Raw genomic sequence first — 26,388 nt, 5'->3', positions numbered from 1 at the left:
CTGCTCCCATCAAAATCAGATGGGCTACAGCTGGCCTCATGAGAGGGATCCAGTGCACCACGATCCCCCTCAGTAGTCTATGTGGAGGCTCCAATGGATGGTTTGAGCTTGCCTCTAACAGAACTTAGAGAGCTGAAGGGAAGTGCTGAGCTGTTGGCTCATGCAGATCGCATACTGTCTGGCCACCGGCATGCTTCTGCACGTGGCCCAACCTTTAGAAGACTCAAGCCCCACAACAAGGACCAAGCACACTCACCTAGACATTCTTCTTAGGCTCACCCACCCCTGCCTGGCTCAAGCTCTCCACCAACAAGTGTTTTTCTCAGTGAACTCTATTAAAAAAATAACTATTCCCCTAACATGTGACTAAAGGACAGCCAATAAAAACTACATTTTTAAGTGTTGCTGCAGGGAAGCTTGATAAGAGGTGGGGGACAGGACATCATACATTCCTTCACAGCAAAAGCCCCACAGGAACTATCGCCATTGCCTTGCCATGCTAAGGACCTTAAACAGAAGCTTGGAACTGAGAAGGGCAAAGCACCTCCAAGCACTACTGGGGTAAGGACTATGGTCCAAACCACCTGGGGTGCTAAGACCACCTGACTCAAACATTAGAAATGCAGACTGTGGCATGCATCTCAGGGAGTCACACTTGCATCAGGGGCATGCTACACCATAAAAGACTTACACCATCTGCAGGAGATAAGGAAATACTGGAGAATTCCAAGCTGTGCCACAGTTTATCCTGGTGATGTCACTGGAATGGTTCAGTATCTCTACTTCCATTTCATAGTAGGTGAACTCAACCCACTTATATGGACACACACATTGTCTGGAATGGTCGAGCAGCATGAAAAGGAAATTAAGTTGTTTGAGCATCTTGAATTTCACAAAGTAGTACAGCTGTTAGTACTTCTATATCTAGATTGCCATCTGAATTATGCAGACTTCCCAATAATACTTTAAAATCTTTTCAATTAGCAGCAAACATTGCTGCATGAACTACTGCAGGACTTAAAAGAATAGATCATGCAACTCCTGTTTTACCAGAGCTTCTCTGATTGTCTAATAAAACCCAAGTACAAATTAAGATCTTTTATATGATTTTTAAGATTCCATACATATGGAACAACAGAGTTACAGTATTCTAATTCAAATACATGAACCAATTTGAGAACTGAATTCTGGTTATCAAGAATTTTTATGCTTTCCCTCATCAGGTGGTGTCAAAACACAGCTTACTTCGTCATATGTTTTTTCTATTGCCGGTCCAATTATTTATTTATTTAATTAATTAATTTGTAGCATTTGTATTCCACATTTTCCCACCAATTTGCAGGCTCAATGTGGCTTACATTTGCCGTAATGGCGGTTGCCATTTCCGGGTAACAGAATTACAAATGGTGTTGCGTTAAGATGCATACATACATGGTAACATACATGGAACAGATCATGGTATACATATATATACCATGTGCATACATACATGGTAAAGAAGAATACATTATGGTATTGCATGAAGGTTCCTGAGTAAAAATTGGATTATAACATACATTATGTGGATTTACTTATCTCTCTATATAAAAAGCAACACCAACGTTCTATGAAGCCTCCAGCCGGAAGTGTGAAGGGGGCGAGATATCCGGTTTCCCTATGAGTGTCTGCCCCGCCCTCTCTGTAACACAGTCAGTGAAGGAAAACAGCAGAGCACGAAATCAAATCCCTAGCTCTGTAACAGTGAAGGACTCAGAGGGGGGAGGGGGGAGGGGAGAGAGGCCAGAGGGCAGGGACACACACACTCCCACATGCACACAGAAGAAAACATTGCTAGCCCCCGTTTCATTTGCATCAGAAACGGGGCTTTTTTTACTAGTAAGTACATAAGTATTGCCATACTGGGACAGACCAAAGGTCCATCAAGCCCAACATCCTGTTTCCAACAGTGGCCAATCCAGGTCACAAATACCTGGCAAGATCCCCAAAAAGTACAAAACACTTTATACTGCATATCCCAGAAATAGTGGATTTTCCCCAAGTCCAATTTAGTAATGGTCTATGGAGTTTTCCTTTGGGAAGCCGTCCAAACCTTTTTTAAACTCTGCTAAGCTAACTGCCCATACCACATTCTCTGGCAACGAATTCCAGAGTTTAATTACACGTTGAGTGAAGGACACATTTTCTCAGATTCGTTTTAAATTTACTACTTTGTAGCTAAATCGCATGCCCCCTCGTGGTAGTAGTGTTGGAAAGCATAGACAGACGTTTCCCATCTACCCGTTCAACTCCACTCATTATTTTATATATAACTCTATCATATCTCCCTTCAGCCGCCTTTTCTCCAAGCTGAAGAGCCCTAGCCGCTTTAGCATTTCCTCATAGGGAAGTCGTCCCATCCCCTTTATCATTTTAGTCACCCTTCTCTCCACATTTTCTAATTCCACTATATCTTTTTAGAGATGCGGTGACCAGAACTGAACACAATATTTGAGGTGCGGTCGCACCACGGAGTGATACAAAGGCATTATAACGTCCTCATTTTTGTTTTCCATTCCTTTCCAAATAATACCTAGCATTCTATTTGCTTTCTTAGCTGCAGCAGCACACTGAGCAGAAGGTTTCAACATATCATCAACGACGACACCTAGATCTCTTTCTTGGTCTGTGACACCTAACGTGGAACCTTGCATGACATAGCTATAATTCAGTGTCCTCTTTCTCACATGCATCACTTTGCACTTGCTCACATTAAACGTCATCTCCCATTCAGTCCCCCAGTCTCAAAAGGTCCTCTTGTAATTTTTCACAATCCTCCCATGATTTAACGACTTTGAATAACTTTGTGTCATCAGCAAATTTAATTACCTCACTAGTTATTCCCATCTCTAGGTCATTTATAAATATGTTAAAAAGCACCGGTCCCAGCACGGAACCCCACTAAGTACCCTTCTTCACTGAGAATACTGACCATTTAACCCTAATCTGTGTTCTATCTTTTAAACAGTTTTTAATTCACAATAGAACTACCTCCTATCCCATGACTCTCCAATTTCCTCTGGAGTCTTTCATGAGGTATTTTGTCAAACGCTTTCTGAAAATCCAGATACACAATATCAACCGGCTCACCTTTATCCACGTTTGTTCACCCCTTCAAAGAAATGAAGTAGATTGGTGAGGCAAAATTTCCCTTCAATAAATCCATGTTGACTTTTTCTCATTAATCCATGCTTTTGAAAATGTTCTGTAATTTTGTTCTTTATAATAGTCTCTACCAATTTGCCCGGCACTTACATCAGACTCACCGGTCTATAATTTCCCGGATCTCCTTTGGAACCTTTTTAAAAATCGGTGTTATATTGGCCACCCGCCAATCTTCTGGTACCACGCTCGATTTTAGGAATAAATTACATATACATGTTTCAGTTCTATCAGTACTTTAGGATGAATATCATCTGGTCCGGAGATTTGCTACTCTTCAGTTTGTAGAGCTTGCCCCATTAAATCCTCCAGGGTTTATAGAGAATTCAATCAGTTTCTACGACTCGTCAGCTTCAAAATACCAGTGAGACCGAAACAAAGAATTAATTTAATCTCTCCGGCTTTGTCTTCCATGATCACCCCTTTTACTCCTCGGTCATCTAACAGTCCAACCAATTATTTTGACGGCTTTCTGTTTTTAACATACCTAAAAAAAAATTTTACTATGTGTTTTTGCCTCCAATGCAATCTTTTTTTCGAAGTCCCTCTTAGCCTTCCTTATCAGCGCTTTGCATTTGACTTGACATTCCTTATGCTGTTTCTTATTATTTTTCAGTCAGTTCCTTCTTCCATTTTCTGAAGGATCTTCTTTTAGCTCTAATAGCTTATTTCACCTCACTTTTTAACCATGCCCGCTGTCGTTTGGTCTTCTGTCCTCCTTTTTTAATACGCGGAATATATTTGGCCTGGGCTTCCAGGATGGTGTTTTTGAAAAGAAAAAGGAAATGGGACTTGATATACCGCCTTTCTGTGGTATTTTGCAACTACATTCAAAGCGGTTACATATATACAGGTACTTATTTTGTACCTGGGGCAACAGAGGGTTAAGTGACTTGCCCACAGTCATGAGGAGCTGCAGTTGGAATCGAACCCAGTTCCCCAGGATCAAAGTCCGCTGTACTAACCACTAGGCTACACCTCCAGCATCCACTCCTCTACATTTTTTTCACCGTTCTTCACATTTTATCATAGTCTCCTTTTTTTTAAAGTTAACATTAACATATTTGATTTCCTATGTATACTTACCACAAAGCTAATATCAAATCCGATCATATTATGATAACTGTTATCAAGTGGCCCAAGCACCATTACGTCCCCGCACCAGATCATGCACCCCACTAAGGACTAGGTCTAGAATTTTTCCTTCTGTCGGCTCCTGTACCAGCTGCTCCATAAGCAGTCCTTGATTTCGTCAAGGAATTTTACCTCCCTAGCGTGCCCTGATGTTACATTTACCTAGTCAATATCGGGGTAATTGAAATCACCATTATTGTGTTGCTCAGTTTGTTTGCATCCCTAATTTCCTTTAATATTTCTGCATCCGTCTGTTCATCCTGGCCTGGCGGACGGTATTACACTTCTATCACTATCCTTTTCCCCTTTACACATGGAATTTCAATCCATAGTGATTCCAAGAAGTGTTTTGTTTCCTGTAGAATTTTCAATCTATTTGATTCAAGGCTCTCCTTAATGTACAATGCTACCCCTCCACCAATTTGACCCACCCTATCAATATGATATAATTTGTACCCAGGTATGACAGTGTCCCACTGGTTATCCTATTCCACCAGGTCTCAGAGATGCCTATTATATCTAATTTTACATTTAGCATAATATATTCTAACTCTCCCATCTTATTTCTTAGGCTCCTGGCTTTCGCATATAGACATTTCCAATTTACAGCATGCTCAGTACTTATTTGCAATCTTTTGTCTGATTTTTATTTAAGGACACCTGATCTACTACTGTCTACACTATCTTCCCTGTTTTGGCGATATCATTGAAAGATACCTTATCCTGAACCATGCGCTTTTGAGCGACTATGCCTCCCCCCCCCCCCCCCCCCCCCCCCCCCCCCCCCCCCCCCCCCCCCCCCCCCCCCCCCCCCCCCCCCCCCCCCCCCCCCCCCCCCCCCCCAGTTTAAAAGCTGCTCTATCTCCTTTTTAAATGCTGGTGCCAGCAGCCTGGTCCCATCCTGGTTAAGGTGGAGCCAATCCTTTCAGAATAGGCTCCCCCTTCCCCAGAATGTTGCCCAGTTCATAACAAATCTAAAACCCTCCTCCCTGCACCACTGTCTCATCCACGCATTGAGACTCCGGAGCTCTGCCTGTCTCTTGGGCCCTGCAAGTAGAATGGGTAGCCTAGAGGTTCTGGATTTGAGCTTTCTACCTAAGAGCCTAAATTTGGCTTCCAGAACCTCTCTCCCACATTTTCCTATGTCATTGGCTCCTCCCCAGAACTAGCAGGATACTTCACCCGGACCACATGAATTGTTTTTTTTTAAATGAGGAACCTTTTACTTAATATACTAAGATTTTTTTTTATTTAATTTGTTTTTGCTTTCACTTAATTGATATAGATTGCATATTGGGTGTCTATAAAGCTGTAATTATGTTTATGACATAACTGCCTAGAACCATTGGTTTCCATGCTCCCTCTGCCCCGGAACAGGAAGTAACCTGTTCCAGGGCAGAGGGAGCATGGAAACCAACAACGCTGACCGGTGTGGCACCCCCCCCCAGCAGCGTGCATCCAGGGCGGATGGCCCCCACCGCCCCCCCCCCCCTTGGTACGCCACTGCCTAGAACCTTTGTAAGAGGTGGGTTAAAATGTATTAAATGATAATGAAATATCAAATATACTTATTTTATATTGTTAGCAATCACTGTTACCCATTTTGAAGTGCAACGTTAGGAGGTATACAAATGAAACATAGCACTTTCATCTTTTCAATAGTATGGAAAACGTTATGACAGGCAGAGGATTCATATTCTCTTACAGGAAACAGTGATTAGAAATGGGTAAGAATGTGGCATAGACAGATTTTAAACAGACAAAATAGTAATATATGAATTATTTTTCATGATGATGATAATCTATTATTTTATTATTAACTTAACCCCATCCCCTTCCAAAGAAAATAAATGTCAGAAATCAATACAAACATTAAAAAGAGACAACAAATTCTAGGGCTTTAAAATTCCAGTGGGAGCAAAGAGCCCAGAGGGTTCATACACAGAGGGCAATTATGAAATTTTAATTTTGGCACCATGTTCAGAGAAGGCAGGAAATAAATATGGATATAGAAGGATATTTGGAAACTTGTATCATAGAGATTAAGAGAGCACAACCTGTGACTAGGACTGTGTCTAGAGAAATCATATTGAATTTTCCCTTTTACAGAAGTTTGTTGGTATACTCCATTTTTCTTTGATACAGAGTAAAATTACTGCTCTTTCCTATTTAATTTGAAGGACCCAAGCATCCAAAACTATGTGACGTTTACATAAAACCTCAGTATTTCTACAATTGGTAGATATCTCCGCATAGAGAATGGTTTATAGCAGCCACCTCCTGATATACAGATGTCTATACATAGGACCCGTGTTAATGCTCTGGTGTCTTCCCAAACTGCTCATGCTAATCTTGTTGTGAACCCTCTTCTCTGATGTCTAGTAGTAAAAGAAAGAAGGCTCTTGGACTTATGTTTCAATTTCAATGCCAATGATTATAAAATCTCTCAGACAGGACCTACCAATTTTATCTGAACACATAACTCACTTTGGGAATGGATTTGAAAAAAGTATGTGCTTAAATATAAAGCCCAAATCTACAGTGGCTATGCACTACTAACAGCTGGTACAGCTCCAGGTTTTTCAACATCAATGCTTTTGGTACCAATCAAATTGTATTATATTTCTATTTGGAAGTGAAGATATCTTGGGAGTTTAAATTTTTGAAGACTAATGGCCCTTTGGAATATTTTTGAGCAGATGTCACAACAGGAAACAATAGATTCTAGCCCCAGACAAATACAGACTTTGTGTTGGATGCTATTGAACATTCTGAACTTGCAACAGATGCAGTCATGTAAGTTACTATCTATTTCTGGGATATGGTAAAGAAAATATATGACAAAAACTAAAATGGAAATTTTAACCTCAGTGAAAAGGGAAGGCTAAGGCCACAGAAGAGGCAGCACAGAATGAAAACAACTTACTGGGGCCCTGAGATAATGAAGATAAGAAAGGACACTTAAGAAAAATAAAAAAATAAGTCAATATGCGGTAAAGATGAATGAATTTATTTCCAGCTAAAGGAAAAGTAGTGAAGACCTCTCCATCAAAGGACTGCTGTGGGAGAGAACGTATCCAACTGCTGTTACAGACAAAAAAAAAACTGGAGAGGCTCTGAAAAGTGGTAAGCATGTGGAAAATTTGACACATGACCAGGAAGGTTTGGAAAAGCTTTTCCTGAACCTTCTATGAAAACATCTGGCTTAGCACTCTAAGAGGACATCATTCATGTGGTGCGGGTGAAGTATCCTGCTTGTCCTTGGAGAATATGTTATACTATGAAAGATGCTTAACTAACAATCCATAAATGCATACACTGTCCAAAGGCTGTCAAACCACTCTTCAGAAACCTCAACTGGTGATTCATTTCACATAAGGAATCACAGTCTCGTATCTCACCAAAATCGTCAATGGTTTCACTGACTGCTTCTATCACAAACCATCTTACTTTAACTTTTATTTACTTATATAGATTTTCAATAGACTATTAAATTTATTGTACTTAAGTGAAACAAGTAATCAACTGAGATTTCTGATGGCCTTTGGACAGTGTGTCCATGTATGAATTGTTGGTTAAGTGTCTGAAACATTATTAAGCATTGGGATATCACTTCTTTAAATATATATTTACAACCCCTATCGAAGTTGGACCTAGATAAAAGTGATACTATGAAAGATGCTGCAGGAAACTTAAATATATATCACATCACACTACACTTATAACCAGGTTAAATTCTGCACACAATAAATTCACCATTCTCAGTTACTTCCTCTATTAGTAAATATTCCATATGAGTAGCTTAAGGTTTTGAATGTAAACTTACCAAGTCTAAGGCACTGTCGCATCAATCCTCCAGAAGACATATTTTTCTCAGCTTCTATCTCACTAAAATTCAAAGAGCTGGCAAATACGAGTACATCAACCATAGCCATCAGACGACTGAGGAAAGTCACTGCAGTCTCTGCTGACATTCCTTGTGTCACTTCAATATTTTCCAATTCAGTCTTAAAAGACCAAAAATTGTAACAATTAAAACAATTTTAACTAAAGGCAAAAGAAACAAAACTGTAACATAGCATCTTGATAAAGTCTGAAAATGTTAATATGCTGTGGGCAACAGTTTACAACTTTCTTTGATTTCTTATGAATTCCTTATGTTCTATGAAATCAGAAAATTAAGTTAGATGGAAGAACAGGATTCATACTTTAACTTACCATATAACCCATATGAAATAAAACATTTGCTTTTAATTAGGGAGCAAAAGTTACATGGTTAAAGAAATAGAAAACTGATTTTAAGAAGTGGTCAATTTTCCTAAGATTAAACACAGACCCTGGAGGGAGACACTGCCTATTCATATGGACTAGCTTATTTCACTTGAAGGAAGTACTACTTCACATTTCCTTCTTGTGTGCCCCTGATGCAGACTGAATTTGGGTGAAACGTGGCCATGTTGGGCATCTGGTTCATTTTCCTGCAGTTTGTTACAATAAAAATATTTTAAACTCCAATACATCTTTGCATTTGTGATCTGCTTTGGCTTCCAAACTACACTACAATACATATTAGCATAAATCCCTCCTTTTAACTATGAAGTCTCCATTGATTGTTTTTCACCAAAACACAAGGAAACATTTGTGTGCTATTACTCTAATATTATATATATTTGAACAGGAGAGAGCAGGACCATCTCATTCTCAGGAATTTTAATGCAAAAATATGAAGATTAAGCATACCTAACTCCCCCCTTTTGCTTTGAATGGGCTGTGTTGGCATTACTGTGCAGCTTTGTAAAGGGGAGTGGGGAGGTTATAAGAAAGGTCTATGTCAATTTCACAGGCCGTCAAGTTCATGGGACTGTGTTTTCCTTTGAGCTGCGTTCATACACATTATTTACAAATTGTGGTCTGTTTTAGGGAAGACATCACGAAGGTTGTAGTTTGTGGATGTACTGGTTTTTTTCAACGGTTATTTTTTTTTTATCCTGTGAGGGAGTTGTTTTTCACTACTGTTTTTCCACTAGCCAGTAGGAAGTCAGTGAATGATACTTAAACCTATGTGGAGTGGATTTAAAAGTCAGGGGTAGTTGAGGCATAAAGTATTTTTAAATTGATAATTTATCAACATGGGGTGCCTTACCATACAGCCATAAGCAAAATTTATATTTATTCATACATGCGCTAATGTTACCATTAGCACATTTTGTCAAATTACCGTATGTGCACTTACTGCCAGCCATTTTGTAAGCGGTAAGGGCTCACATGGTACATGTATGCTAACCAGTTAGCATGCTGTAATGTAACTGCACAAACTGGTTAGCACAGGAACACCCACTCTATGCTCCCTGACACACCCCCTCCAAGAAAGTGAAGTTACTTTCCTGTAGCAGGTATACTCTGAGGACAGGAGTAGTATTTTCACATGTGGGTGACGGTCCTTCGATGGAGCCTTGGCATGGAAGCTACCCAGCATTCTTATACCTTTAAGAAGCCTTTGGCAAGTCAACACTGTGCACGAGTACCTGCCAGCCTCAATCAAGCAGGACCCTCAGTGTGATCAAAACTCACAAAGAATGCAACTCCAAGGGGAAGTGGGAGGGTATTAGAGAACAGTAGTCCTGCTGTCCTCCGAGAACACCTGCTACAGATGAGTAACTTCTTCTTCTCCAAGGACAAGTGGGACTTAGTTTCTCACATGTGGAATCCCTAGCTACCAGGCTCACTGAAAACAACAAACAATGGTCAAGGAATCAATAACACTAACAAACAGAACTGTTGTGAAACTGCAGCCTGCAATAGAAAAGAATGAGCTTAGGAGGGTGGAATTGGATTCTAGACTCCAAACAAATTCTACAGGAATGTCTGACTCAATCAGCTCTCGCCTTGCGCATGCTATTCAAGGCAGTAATGATGTGTATATGAGCAGAAGACCACGTTGCAGCTCTGCAAATCTCCTTAATGGAGGCTGATCTCAAGTGGGCTACTGATGCAGCCATAGCTGTAACACAAAAAGAGGAGGAAACACCCTCACAAATCCTCCGAGAAAACCAGAGATACAAGAGAAGAATTCTACAAAAAGAAACCTTGTAAATAAATACATCCTTTAAAGTTCCAGCAAAATAAATGTACAAGATAAACATTCAGCTACAATTAATGGTGGCATAAAGGATTAGACTCATCATGGCCATATTTCTGAAAGATGCCTGAGGCAGGAGTCATTAAATCCAATATTATGTCACCCAGTTCTAGTTATAAATATCTAAGGTTAGATTCAAAACAAAGCAAACGTGAAGGGAGCTTTAGCATGTAGACTGTCAGCTTTCACCAGGATAGGCATGAGGTTTTAGGCACAATGTTGGCAAGACAATTGACTGTTTAAGAAGGAACTCCAACATCACCTTAGGAAGAAACTTAGGGTGTGTGGTAAGAACTACTCTGTTATGATAAAACCTTGTGTAAGGTGGATCCTTAGGGCCTAGGATTCACTACTAGGGCCTAAATCTCACTCACCTTATGACTTGAAGTAACCACCACCAAAAACAAAACATTCCAGGTCAGGTACTTCATATGACAGAAGCTGAGTGGCTCACAAGGAGCTTTCATCAGCTGGGTAAGGACACTGAGGTCCCATGACACAGTTGGAGCTTTTATAGGGGGCTTTGTCAACAGCAAACCTCTTATAAAGTGGAAACCTACAGGCTGTAAAGAGAAGGGTTTACTTCCAAATGGTGATAAACACTGAGGCAAACCCTTATATAGTTGGTTTTCAAATTAGACTCAGAGAGGTGTAAAAGGTCTTCAAGCAGGTTTTAGGTAGGGCAAGTCACACAGTCGGCAAACCTTCTCCATTTAAAAGTATAACACCTTTTTGTGGACTCTTTCCTGGAAGACATCATGATTTTGGAGACACTCTCAGGCCCAGGCCAAATATATTTTGGAAGCCTGAGCTAAATATATTCCGTGTATTAAAAAAGGATGGAGGAAGACCAAACGACAGCTGATATGGTTAAAAAGTGAGGTGAAGGAAGCTATTAGAGCTAAAAGAAAATCCTTCAGAAAATGGAAGAAGGAACCAACTGAAAAATAATAAGAAACAGCATAAGGAATGCCAAGTCAAATGCAAAGCACTGATAAGGAAGGCAAAGAGAGACTTTGAAAAAAGATTGCATTGGAGGCAAAAACACATAGTAAAATGTTTTTTAGGTATACTAATAGCAAGAAGCCAGCAAAAGAATAGGTTGGACCGCTAGATGACTGATGGATAAAAGGGGCAATCAGGGAAGACTACTCTGGGCAAGTCACTTAACCCTCTATTGCCCCAGGTACAAATAAGTACCTGTATACAATGCCGTAAGCCGCATTGAGCCTGCCATGAGTGGGAAAGCGCGGGGTACAAATGTAACAAAAAAAATAAAAATGAATTCTTTGCTTCAGTCTTCACCGAGGAAGATTTGGGAGAGATAACAGTGCCAGAAATGGTATTCAAAGCTGACGAGTCAGAGAAACTGAATGAAATTTCTATAAACCGAGAGGATGTAATGGGGCAATTTGACAAATTGAAGAGTAGCAAATCTCCTGGACTGGATGGTATTCATCACAGAGTACTGATAGAATTGAAAAATGAACTGGCGGAGCAATTGTTAGTAATATGTAATATATCTTTAAAATCGAGCATGGTACCAGAAGACTGGAGGGTGGCCAATGTAATGACGAGGTAACAATACTCAGTAGGGGAACTACCACTCAAAAAATCCAAAATATCAAACAGGAAAAGAGCGGGTTTGTATGAATGGGAACCCTGTTCAAAAATAGTGATAAGGAAAAGTGGAAAGGACCTCAGATAAGTGACATACAGCAATAATGCTGAACAAGTTGTGCTCTACATGAGCGTCACTACAAATCAATCACTGGTCACTTTCTCACCATCCTCCTATGTGCTCAAATTTTGTAACAAATCAAACATATTAAATATCAAAAGCTACATTGCTCATAATGTTAAACATCAATTAGCTGCACAGCGGTCGCCATCGGGCTTCCCTGCCCAATGGACCCGTTTCACCACCACAGGGCTTCTTCAGGGGCAAACGGGGGGACCCTCAGCATGACCGTACTTTTACAACTGAACAATCTTACAAACTGCCATCCAAAACACTGGCTTTCTGTAAGGAAGCAGTACATAAGCAGTACATACCAGGCTCTATGACAGCTTCAGATGTTATGGCCATTCCTATTAGAGGTCCCTTTACTAACCTAGTGGTCAATGCACTGCACTGTACAGAAGGGGAGCCAGGCACATAATCCACTCTGTTACAACATGGAATGAATTGCTGAGATATCTTAAAAATGAACAACATGCATTGACATTTAAATGGCAGCTGAAAAGACTTTTGTTATGCCTGGTATATATATATATATATATATATATATATATATATATATATATATCAAACCTATAAATGGCAAGTGACCGACTCACCTGCAAGCAGCTCAGCTTCAGCTCCCGTCGGCCTTCCTTCCCTGCCTGTGCCCCGCCCTCGCCGACGTGACGTCACACGAGGGCGAGGCACAGGCAGTGAAGGAAGGCCAACGGGAGCTGCTGCTTGCTGCTGTTTTGGCGCTGCTGTAAGTTGAATAACGAAGAGAGGGCCCGGGCCAGGTGAAGGGGGGGGGGGGCGGGGGCGACTACCTTGGGGGGGGGGGGGGACATGGGGGGTCTCAGAAGGAGGGGGGGCCTTGGAGCTGGGAGGGCTGGACTGAAGGGGGCCTTCCAGCTGGCTGGGAAGAAGGCATGGGGGGGGGCAGGGGGCCTTGGAACTGGGAGGGAGGGCAGGGGGCCCCTTACAGTTGTGAGGGAATGGGGCCCTTACAGTTGTGAGGGAGAGCAGGGGGCCTTGGAACTGGGAGGGAGGGCAGGGGGCCTTGGGAGCTGGGGGGGAGGGCCTGGGGCCTTGGAACTGGGAGGGAGGGAGGGAGGGCGGGCAGGGGGCCTTGCAGCTGGGAAGGGGGGAGGACTGGAGCCTTGGAGCTGGGAGGGAGGGACAGAGGGGGCTTGGAGCTGGCAGGGAAGGAGGATGGCAGGGGGCCTTGCAGCTGCAACGGGAGGGGGGCCTTGGGAAAAAAAAAACATTCCAATACGCGCCCGTTTTAACGGGCATAACGGCTAGTATATATGTATAATGATGATGCTTCTTTTTTTGATTACCTAAGGGACCTGGATGTTATCTTTTGTGCGGTCTGGTTTACAAATCAAAAATGAATTGCTCAGAATTGAATATACAGGAAAAATAGCAAATGTAAGCCAGACATGTACAGGAAGTGGCTAAGAAATCAGGAATTCCACCATGAAGATAAAAATACTTAAAAGTAAAAAAAAAAAAATAATTACTCTAAAGTGTACGAACATGACTCATTTATGATATATAAAAACCCCATCAATTAAAACAGACACAAAATGCTGAATCATTAATGTCTTGTGATTTTGTATTACCTGCCTTGAATCATATACACTTGGATATAATGAGAAGGGGAACCTTTTCTTTAACTGGACCAACAACATGGAATGAATTGCTGAGATATCCCCTGGCATGATTGATAGATAGCTAGATAGCTAGATAGCTAGATAGCTAGATAGCTAGATAGCTAGATAGATAGATAGATAGATAGATAGATAGATAGATAGATAGACAGACAATCTTTTGTGCGGACTGGTTTACTATGCATTTGATAGTACTACTTTTCATCACTTACAGGGCCTGAACGTCATTACTTAGTATAATAGTATAATTGAGTATCATGTCACTGTGTATTTACTAGATTTTATGTATGTGTTTACATGATTTTATGTGTGCACTTTTGTAAGCCACTTTGGATAAAGGCAGGATAAAAATAATAATTCCAATCCAATCTAATATAACATAAGAACATAAAGGTGTCATAGTGGGACAGACCAAAGGTCCATCAAACCCAGTATCCTGTTTCCAACAATGGCAATCCAGGTCACAAGTACCTTGCAAGATCCGAAAACAGTAATTTTATGCTGCTTATCCTAGAAATAAGCAGTGGATTTTCCCAAGTCCAACTTAATAATAGTTTATGGACTTTTCTTTTAGGAAGATAGCCAAACCTTTTTTTTTTTTCAAATCCCGCTAAGCTAAACGCTTTTACCATATTCTCTGGCAATGAATTCCAGAGTTTAATTACACGTTGAGTGAAGAAACATTTTCGTAGCTTCACTGCATGCCCCCCTAGTCCTAGTATTTTGGGGACTCTTCTCACATTATCAATATCTTGGAGGAATTACATTGTAATAAAGATTATATATTAGCTACAATGGATGTTGAGTCACTATACTATCCCTCAAGATGATGCTTTGGACATCATTAGAGAATGTGTAAGGACACTTGAGTTATATAAAAGAATCCCTACAGATTACATTGTTGAACTGGCTAGCATGGCTCTGAAAGAAAATTAATTCACATTTCAGGGAAAGTTTTACAAGCAAATCAAAAGCCATGGGTGCCTACACTGCACCATCAATTGCAAATCTATGTGTATCTAGTTTTGAAGAGAAATTTTTATCCAATCATCTCTTCAAAGAACAGCTGATTATTTGGAAAAAGATACATTGACATCTTCATTATTTGGAAAGGAAAAGTAGAGGAGTTGCAGGAATTTCATAAATAGATCAACAAATGCAATCCTAATTTAAAGTTTCAGATGACTTTTGATAGAAAGGAGGTCCCCTTTTTAGATACATTGATTATGATTGATGACGATTAATTTTCTACTAGCATATACAGAAAACCAACAGATGTGAATAAGGTTCTACATTACACTGAGGGCCCTATTTACTAGAGGTGCATTAGCGTTTTTAGCGTGCACTAATCATGTATATGCCCATAATATTCCTATGGGCGTCTATACAGTTAACACATGCTAATTTTTAGCACATGCTAAAAACACTAGTGCAGCATATTAAACAGGGTCCTAAGAGAATTTTTAAGGTTGTAACATCTTTGTTCCACAACAATTTCTTTGAAAAATGTTTAGATATGAAGAGACGGATTTTAGATAGAGGTTAACAACATATGTTTAAAAATGTTTTTCAAGGACATTTGGAGAGGAAAGATTTGAAGAAGAAAGAGGGACAGGACATATAGATTAGTGTGCTCAATTGATTTCAATCATTTGTCAAAAGACATTGTTGCCATCTTTAAAAGGACACTGGCACATTTAACAGTAAGGACCTTTTAATCACTTATAAAAGAAAATACAATCTGGAGAACTTACTGGTCCCTTCTGCACTTCCACAACAAAAGCCATTATTGAGAAATAATGTTTGTAGATATTTCCCCTGTAGGAGTTGCTTGGTTTGTAGCACAAATTGGATTTTTAGTTTTACATTTCAATTGTAATTCTAGAAGTGTTGCCCTATCTCTCGTAATGTGAACCACACAGATCCATTTGTGGTTACTTGAGTATAGAAGCAATGAGTGTAATGTAATGAGCCATAAAAAATTTATTTTTGCCATCCAAAACCAAATGAACACTAAGAACTGAGACACTTTGCGAACTGTAATACAGAGAAGGTAGTGTACATAACTTTTTGTACTTGTAATATGATCTACATTGGAAAATCTAGAAGACTCCAGAATAAGAGGCTACGTGCAATCTGTAGAAGGGTGATAAACTATTAACATTCAGTGCACATCATTGTTTTGAGAACTACCAGTTTAGTTATTTCAAGACTGACAATTTCATGCAGGGATGGAGACACTGACAAGCTTTTACACTAAACTGAACAAAGGTTTACTTTTAAATTTGGCACATTGACCTTCCCAACACGGACTTATCAAGAGATGGAACTTTCTGTGCTTTTGTAAAAATATATATTTTCATAATTTTATTCACTAATCAGTGTATCTTTGTAATATGTATTTATTTGTACATTTTATGTGCTTATAATCTACTTTTATTTAGTAATTTTTCTCTCTACTTATTGCTGTTACTGCTGTTGCTTATTTGTTATTTATAAATTCCCACATTTTGCCAGTTTTTATGATATTTAGTATATGCTTTCCACTGTTTCCATTAGCATTATTATATTCTTCTGCAGATTTTTAATTATTAGCTCTTTTAGTTGGTCTTCATCTATTATTTATTAATATTTTTTGATTTTACACTTTCAGAATGATGTTTGGAGCCCTCTCATATAGTAGTATTGTGTGTGACATCACTGAAACACATGACACTAAAATGTTTTGTGACTGTTTTAAAGTGTAAATCAATGCAGTTTCTATCTTGTATGAGCCATGTTAGCAGGCTTTAAAGTAATAATTTTTTTAAAGACTTTTAAGCACTTTTGTCTGAATAGCGGATTCATTGTTTTTTTCAGCCACTTCATATACCTGTCTGGCTCATAATTGCTATTGTTGTTTATAGTCAATTTTGAGCAATTCATTTTTGATTTATAGTTCTTGGTATGGCTTTCAGTTTGCTATTTTAAAATAATTTTTGTATTCTTAATCAAAAAGGTTTGCTCTCTGACCTTAAAAAAGGAAATATATAATAAAGGCATGTTCATAGAGGTTTTCTGTTAGACATGGAGGGGCATTTTTGATAGGATGTCTATGTCCAACTTTGGACATTTTGCTAAAAAACTTCCAAAATTCAACTGGGGAATACAGCCATTTTCAAAACAGAAAAAGTCTCCTTTATTTCCCCCCAAAATAGCTATTTACCATTTTTGTGTTCTGTGCATTTATCTTTTTGGGCCATTAAAAAAAAAGCCCAAGTGAAAAATGCACAAAATCAATCCACTGGAATGTAGGAGGAGCCAGCATTCTTAGTCGAGTTGCCTTACAGACATCCCAGGAGAGCAATGATCTTGTCTGCCGAGTCTTCCAAAACCCACTACCCCAAACTATACACCACTACAGTAGCACTTATGGGTGAAGGATGCACCTATATGTGGGTATATTGGGTTTCTGCTGAGTTTTTGAGGGATCACACTTTCCACCACAAGTGTAACAGGTAGGGGGAGCTTTGGGCCTGGGTCCAACTGTCTGCAGTGCACGGCACCCACCACTAGACTACTCCAGGGACCTGCATGCTGCTCTTATGAATCTCAGTGTAACATTTGAGGCTGACAAAGGTTGGTATATGTTTTTAATCACATTTTGGGGGTGGGGGGTGGGATGGGGTTAGTGACCACTAGGGGAGTAAGGGGAGGTCACCCCTGATTCCCTCCAGTGGACATCTGGTCATTTAGGACACTTTTTTGTGGCTTATTCATTAATAATACAGGTCTAGACCAAAACATCCAACTTAAAGCCCTGGATGTTTTTGTTTTGCTCCATTATGGCTGAAAAATCTCCAAGTGTTAGGAGCACCCAAATCCCATCCTTAACACGCCCCTGATATGCCCCCTTGTGACCTTGTGATTTGAATGCACTTTTGACAAACTTCATAGAAAAACATCTAAAAATTGGTTTGAAAATACCAGTTTGGACATCTTTATAAGAAAAACATCCAAATGTAGATTTATGCCACTTTCTGTACATTTTTGCAGAATATAGAATATGCTTAGTTGCTATCTCAGCGCCTAACACTATGCACCTCCATTTACACCAATGAAAATGTGGTGTAAATCCCGGTGTGTAGATTTAGGTGACTTGAGCCATATTCTATAACTACGCAAATATATGAATATGCTTTCCATGTGCCTTTTATTTTTTACTTTAACTTTTATCTTATCCTTATGTATCCTTCTGTCTGTCCTTCCCTTATCCTTATAGGTCCTGTCTGTTTGTCCTGATTTAGATTGTAAGCTCTTTTGAGCAGGGACTGTCTTTCTTCATGTTCAATTGTAAAGCGCTGCATACGACTGGTAGCGCTATATAAGTGATTTATAGTAGTATCTAAGTGATTTATAGTAGTATCATTTCTACCCTGTTGTGAATTATCATAGTCTGTAACTGCCGTATTCTATAATCACGCAAATTTCGGAACACTCACAAAATGCCCATTTCCTCACCCATAACCACAACCCTTTTTGCCTGCATGCATTAGAAGTTAGACGCACTGCATTACAGAATGTGCTTAGCGAGTTGTGCGCATAAATTCTAATTATTGCCAATTAGTGCTCATTATTGCTTGTTGAAAGCTGTTATCACTACTACTACTATTTAGCATTTCTATAGTGCTACAAGGCGTACGCAGCGCTGCACAAACATAGAAGAAAGACAGTCCCTGCTCAAAGAGCTTACAATCTAATAGACAAAAAAAATAAAAGTAAGCAAATCAAATCAATTAATGTGTACAGGAAGGAGGAGAGGAGGGTAGGTGGAGGCAAGTGGTTACAAGTGGTTACGAGTCAAAAGCAATGTTAAAGAGGTGAGCTTTCAGTCTAGATTTAAAGGTAGCCAAGGATGAAGCAAGACGCAGGGGCTCATGAAGTTTATTCCAGGCGTAGGGTGCAGCGAGACAGAAGGCGCGAAGTCTGGAGTTGGCAGTAGTGGAGAAGGGAACAGATAAGAAGGATTTATCCATGGAGCGGAGTGCACAGGAAGGGGTGTAGGGAAGGATGAGTGTGGAGAGATACTGGGGAGAAGCAGAGTGAGTACATTTATAGATTAGTAGAAGAAGTTTGAACAGGATGCGAAAACGGATAGGGAGCCAGTGAAGCGACTTGAGGAGAGGGGTAGTATGAGTAAAGCGACCCTGGCGGAAGACGAGACGGGCAGCAGAGTTTTGAACACTGATTAGCTTGTTAAGCCAATTAAGTTATGCAGACTGTTATAGAATATGTTTGGATTTTAGCACTGATCTCTGTCCAGGGGAAAGTGAGTAATTTCTGTTCTTAATTTTATAATTTGTTTTTATGCCTTCTCTTTGTGAGTCAGTTATATGCTTAAACCTACTTCACAGCTGCTGTTTTTAACTGATTAACCATATTTGTGTTATTTATATATTTTAGATGGTTTATAATTTAGATGCTTTCTTTTTAGTTAGATTTTTTTGTTGTTCTTTTATTTGACTGACTTCCTGTGAATAAGTTAAATTTTTATATTTTTTATGATTTTGAATTCGTTTTCCTATATTGCTTTTTTGGATGTTTTATTATTAGTTATTTCTAATTTTGTTTTAGTTTCCCCTGATATAGCCCCCATTGCCATGGCAAAACGTGGTCCACGTCAGGTTATCTGTTTATGTGAAGTCTACAGTGCTGAATAAAGTTTTTATTCTCTGAAGTGTGATCTGCTCCATCTTTATAAACGTGGTACTGTGCCTCAAGGAGGACCGATGCTGGTGATTCTTTGCCTTCACTCAGTGGCCAGCACCAGAGTCCCTCAGTGTAGGTAAAGACCTCCTCAATGTTGATGTGTCACCAGTGTCCGGTGCAGCTCAAGAAACCATGGGCACAGATGCTCTCAATGCCGATATATCAGGCTTCTGGATGCCAAAAATTCTCTCATGCATCACTTCCTTAGATTTTTGAGTTCTTTTCTGAATTTCAGCACACAAAAGGATAGGTTAGAAAGTCATGATCACGCCCCAGATACTTTAGGTCACATGTCATGTGGGTTAGTCACACCCATGGTCCTATTGCACTCTCTGCATTTCTTAAACCCAGTAGCAGGCTTCTGGGATATCACAGGGAAAAAGAGTCACAGCGAAATCAAATGGCTCAATGGTGGAGAGAGGTCAAATGATAAATTCTCTCTCTTAGTAATCTGAGGAAACTTCAGCTGGGAACTCAGGCACACAAAAAGTAAAACACAATCTTCAAGATGATCACAGTACATTTATTGATCCAAAGATGACAAACTGAACCCAACAGGGGCCGTATTTCGGCACCCAGGCCTTCATCAGGGATTCTGTTAAGCCAATGGAATATTCATAAGAATGAGTATAAAACAAATTAGCTTATATTGGAGCTCAACCACTAAAGACGTACCAAAAGCCGTAGGAAGAACCAGAAAACATGACTGAAGAGAAGTCTTCATTGTTCTGCAGACAGAAAAAGAATGAGGATACCACACAATGCAGACTGACGGGAAGGCACTCATGCATACATGATGCGGGCCTGCCAAAGGCTTTTTAAAGGTACAGGATCGCTGAGTAACATCAACACTGGAGTTCTGTTGAGGGATGTTACCCACGTTTGCCCTCGGAGTAAATATATGCCATTTTAAGCTGCTTTAGGCATGCACTAGCATCTAATGCAGCTTAATAAAAGTGTCCCTAACAAAACAAAACAATGCATGTTTTAATACTTAATATTAACTTATTTAACCTTTTTTTTTTAAGAGAACACTAAGGAGCTCTTTTACAATGCCACAATAGAGCCACTGCTTTCCCAGCATGTACAGAGCAGTCTCCCCAGCACTTAATTCATTTTAGTAAAAGTCAGACATATAACAATATGGTAATCATTGACTCAGGGCATAGAAAATATAAAAACATATTTTTCAAAGCATTTCACGAGATGGTAAAATGGAGAGACCATTTAACTGAATTCAGTTATACAAATGAAACCAAGTTTTCATACAAAATATTTAGTTCTCTACCTTATTCAATATTTTCTCTTAGCGTGTGAAGAATTGGCTTTCTAGTTGTGTGTCTATGTAATATAATACAGAAAGTAGTAACATCCTTACAATGAGTACATATTAAGACACTTTTATTTTTAATGAATTTAACAAATCAAGCTATTAGACTTGTACAGAATACGAGACACAGGAGCACACAAATAATCACCAGAAATATAAAACACTATTAAAAAAATAAAAACGGAGTTATAGCTCCCCTTCTACTCCAAATTTAGCCCACTAAAAAGCAGGAGATTCCAAGAAAAACAACATACATATTTATAATCAAAAAAAGAAAAAGTAAAAGGGGTTGGTAGATATCTTTATAAACTTGAGCTTCTAAATGCAGCTTATACAATAAACAGATTAAGATAAGTATTTGCAGATTAACACTCATAATGCAGCCCATCTCTAACAAAGTTAGTTTTTATAAATAAACATAAACGTACAGTGCTGCTGAAAATATAGTCATGTGTCCACATATAACAGTATATTCAGTGGTAATTACTAAACATATAGAGGTAATTCTCAAAAGGTCTCCTAAAGTTAGGTGCTGGGAAGATGTGCACTAAGTGCTGATTCTTTAATGGCAGTTCCATACTCAACTGCCATTACAGACTGCTAGCATCAGTCCGCATTTACATGCCATACTTTAGGTATGAGCACTATGCCAATCAAATGGCTGGTGTAAACGTCTGTGCCTAACTAAAGGCAATAAAGCATGTAAATATAAGTATTCTATAACTGCCTGATATGTCCCGCCCCACCCCTGTCACTCCCATTTTCACCCCCCACCTGCAGTTGTGTACTTTAGAATTTGAAATTTCAACTTATAAAATACTAAGTGCAATTATTTGCTTAACTGATAATTAGTGCCAATTAGCACCAACCCGAAATATAGCTAACTGGCTGTTAGCATCAATTTGCATCTCATTATTAAATTAAGTTATATGCACAACCAACAACAAATGGGTGCACAAATTTATAAAATTAGGGACAGAGTGCCACTGAATATATGAATTGATGAACTGCTGAAAAACTGAACTCATGTTCAGCGCTGCATGTGTCTGGTGGCGCTATACAAATGCTAATAATAATAAAGCGAAAGCTACATATACCTGTAGAAGGTATTCTCCGAGGACAGCAGGCTGATTGTTCTCACTGATGGGTGATGTCCGCGGCAGCCCCTCGAATCGGAGATCTCCCCTAGCAAAGACGTTTGCTAGGCCTCGCACGCGCGCGCACAGACATCGCGCATGCGCGACCGTCTTCCCGCCCGAACTCGCTCATGTTCGTCAGTCCAGTGCATAGCAAAGACAAGGGAAGACACAACTCCAAAGGGGAGGTGGGCAGGTTTGTGAGAACAATCAGCCTGCTGTCCTCGGAAAATACCTTCTACAGGTATGTAGCTTTCGTTTTCTCCGAGGACAAGCAGGCTGCTTGTTCTCACTGATGGGGTATCCCTAGCCCCCAGGCTCACTCAAAACAACAAACATGGTCAATTGGGCCTCGCAATGGCGAGGACATAACTGAGATTGACCTAAACTTATTCAACTAACTGAGAGTGCAGCCTGGAACAGAATAAAAATGGGCCTAGGGGGGTGGAGTTGGATTCTAAATCCCCAACAGATTCTACAGTACCGACTGCCCGAACCGACCGTCGCGTCAGGTATCCTGCTGTAGGCAGTAATGCGATGTGAATGTGTGGATAGATGACCACGTCACAGCCTTGCAAATCTCTTCGATAGTGGCTGACTTCAAGTGGGCCACTGACGCTGCCATGGCTCTAACACTATGAGCTGTGACATGACCCTCAAGGGTCAGCCCAGACTGGGCGTAAGCGAAGGAGATGCAATCTGCTAGCCAATTAGAAATGGTGCGTTTCCCGACAGCCACTCCCTTCCTGTTGGGATCAAAAGAAACAAACAATTGAGCAGACTGTCTGTGGGGCTGTGTCCGCTCCAGATAGAAGGCCAATGCTCTCTTGCAGTCCAATGTGTGCAGTTGACGTTCAGCAGGGTGGGTATGCGGACGGGGAAAGAATGTTGGCAAGACAACTGACTGGTTCAGATGGAACTCCGACACCACCTTTGGCAAGAACTTAGGGTGATTGCGGAGGACTACTCTATTATGATGAAATTTGGTATAAGGAGCATGAGCTACTAGGGCTTGAAGCTCAGTGACTCTGCGAGCTGAAGTTACTGCCACCAAGAAAATGACCTTCCAGGTCAAGTACTTCAGATGGCAGGAATCCAGTGGCTCGCAAGGGGGTTTCATCAGCTGGGTGAGGATGACATTGAGCTCCCATGACACTGTAGGAGGTTTGACGGGGGGCTTTGACAAAAGCAAACCTCTCATAAACCGAACTAAAGGCTGTCCCGAGATCGGCTTACCTTTCACACGGTAATGGTATGCACTAATCGCACTAAGATGAACTCTTACAGAGTTGGTCTTAAGACCAGACTCGGACAAGTGCAGAAGGTATTCAAGCAGGGTCTGTGTAGGACAAGAGCGAGGATCTAGGGCCTTGCTGTCACACCAGACGGCAAACCTCCGCCATAGAAAGAATTAACTCTTCTTAGTGGAATCTTTCCTGGAGGCAAGACTCTGGAGACACCCTCTAAGAGACCTAAGGAGGCAAAATCTACACTCTCAACATCCAGGCCGTGAGAGCCAGGGACCGGAGGTTGGGATGCAGAAGCGCCCCCTCGTTCTGAGTAATGAGGGTCGGAAAACACTCCAATGTCCACGGTTCTTCAGAAGACAATTCCAGAAGAAGAGGGAACCATATCTGACGTGACCAAAAGGGAGCGATCAGAATCATGGTGTCTCGATCCTGCTTGAGTTTCAGCAAAGTCTTCCTCACCAAAGGTATGGGAGGATAGGCATACAGGAGGCCCTCCCCCCCAATGCAGGAGGAAGGCATCCGCCGCTAGTCTGCCGTGGGCCTGAAGTCTGGAACAGAACTGAGGGACCTTGTGATTGTTTTGAGCAGCAAAGAGATCCACCAAGGGGGTGCCCCACACTTGAAAGATCTCGTGTACCACTCGGGAATTGAGTGACCACTCGTGAGGTTGCATGATCCTGCTCAATCTGTCGACCAGGCTGTTGTTTACTCCTGCCAGATATGTGGCACATTTTGACGGCCTCATGACACAGGGGCCAAGATCCGGTGCCCCTCTGCTTGTTGATGTAGTACATGGCAACCTGATTGTCCGTCTGAATTTGAATAATTTGATGGGATAGCCGATCTCTGAAGGCCTTTAGAGCATTCCAGACCGCTCATAACTCCAGGAGGTTGATCTGTAAACCTTTCTCCTGGATGGACCAACTCCCTTGAGTGTGAAGTCCATCGACATGAGCTCCCCACCCCAGGAGAGACGCATCCATCGTCAGCACCTTTTGAGGCTGAGGAATTTGGAAAGGACGTCCCAGAGTCAAATTGGACCGAATTGTCCACCAATGGAGGGAGTGAAGAAAACTCATGGACAGCAGGACTACGTCCTCTAGGTCCCCAGCAGCTTGGTACCACTGAGATGCTAGGGTCCATTGAGCTGATCTCATGTGGAGGCGGGCCATGGGAGTCACATACACTGTGGAGGCCATATGGCCGAGCAATCTCAACATCTGCCAAGCTGTGATCTGCTGAGATGCTCGCACCCAAGAAACAAGGGAGAGAAGATAGTTGGCCCTCGCTTCCGGAAGATAGGCACGAGCTGTCTGAGAATCCAGCAGAGCCCCTATGAATTTGAGCTTCTGAACAGGGAGAAGGTGGGACTCTGGGTAATTTATCATAAACCCCAGTAGCTCCAGGAGTCGAATAGTCATCTGCATGGACTGTAGAGCTCCTGCCTCAGAGGTGTTCTTTACCAGCCAATCATCGAGGTAAGGGAACACGTGCACTCCCAGTCTGCGGAGAGACGCCGCTACGACCGTCAGGCATTTTGTGAACACCCTGGGCGCGGAGGCGAGAACAAAGGGTAGCACACAATACTGAAAATGCTGTGTTCCTAGATGGAATCGAAGATACTGTCTGTGGGCTGGCAGTATCGGGATATGAGTGTAAGCATCCTTTAAGTCCAGAGAGCATAGCCAATCGTTTTCCTGAATCATGGGAAGAAAGGTGTCCAGGGAAAGCATCCTGAACTTTTCTCGGACCAGATATTTGTTCAGTGCCCTTAGGTCTAGGATGGGACACATCCCCCCTGTTTTCTTTTCCACAAGGAAGTACCTGGAATAGAATCCCAGTCCTTCTTGCCCAGGTGGCACGGGCTCGACCACATTGGCACTGAGAAGGGCAGAGAGTTCCTCTGCAAGTACCTGCTTGTGCTGGAAGCTGAAGGATTGAGCTCCCAGTGGGCAATTTGGAGGTTTTGATATCAAATTGAGGGAGTATCCCTGCCGGACTATTTGTAGAACCCACTGGTCGGAGGTTATGAGAGGCCACCTTTGGTGAAAAAATTTTAACCTCCCCCCGACCGGCAGATCGTCCGGCACAGACTCTTTGACCGGCTATGCTCTGCTGGAGCCACTCAAAAGCCCGCCCTTTCCTTTTGCTGGGGAGCCGTAGGGGCTTGCTGAGTCGCACGCTGCTGACGAGAGCGCGTGCGCTGGGGCTTAGCCTGGGCAGCAGGCTGGCGAGAGGGAGGATTGTACCTACGCCTATTAGAATAGGTAAAAGTCCTTCTTCCACCATAAAAACGTCTACCAGTTGAGGTAGATGTTGAAGGCGCCTGGCGGGAGAATTTGTCGAAAGCGGTGTCCTACTGGTGGAGCTGCTCTACCACCTGTTCTACCTTTTCACCAAAAATATTATCCCCCCGGCAAGGAGAATTCGCAATCCGCTGCTGGATCCTATTTTCCAGGTCGGAGGCACGCAGCCATGAGAGTCTGCGCATCACCACACCTTGAGCAGCGGCCCTGGACACGACATCAAAAGTATCGTAAACACCCCTGGCCAGGAATTTACCACACGCCTTCAGCTGCCTGACCACCTGCTGAAAAGGCTTGGCTTGCTCAGAGGGGAGCTTGTCCGCCAACTGCCGCACATTATTCCGCACATGAATGCTCGTGTAGAGCTGGTAGGACTGAATTTTGGAAATGAGCATAGCAGAATGGTAGGCCTTCCTCCCAAAAGAATCCAAGGTTCCAGAGTATTTGCCTGGGGGCGCTTAAGCATACTCTCTAGAACTCTTGACCTTCCTTAAGGGCCAGATCCACCACACCAGAGTCGTGAGGCAACTGAGTCCGCATCAACTCTGGGTCCCCATGGATCCGATACTGGGACTCGATCTTCTTGGGAATGTGGGGACTAGTTAGCGGATTCGCCCAGTTCTCCAGCAATGTCTTCTTGAAGACACGATGCATAGGTACTGTGGACGATTCCTTAGGTGGCGAAGGATAGTCCAAAAGCTCAAACATTTCGGCTCTTTGCTCATCCTCTGTAACCACAGGGAAGGGA

General features: G+C 41.5%; 1 protein-coding gene across 1 annotated transcript in view; it reads right to left on the bottom strand.

Annotated features, from left to right (window-relative positions):
* The window catches only part of NBEA (neurobeachin), a 1,994,973-nt gene that overhangs the window by 1,226,051 nt on the left and 742,534 nt on the right, over positions 1–26,388 (bottom strand). Inside the window, 1 exon segment of the mRNA XM_030200381.1 lies at positions 8,159–8,339. Coding sequence (XP_030056241.1) covers positions 8,159–8,339 — 181 coding nt within the window.

Source organism: Microcaecilia unicolor, chromosome 4 (assembly GCF_901765095.1).
Source record: "Microcaecilia unicolor chromosome 4, aMicUni1.1, whole genome shotgun sequence".
NCBI classification, from domain to species: Eukaryota; Metazoa; Chordata; class Amphibia; order Gymnophiona; family Siphonopidae; genus Microcaecilia; species Microcaecilia unicolor.
This window is presented reverse-complemented; position numbering and strand designations above follow the sequence as displayed.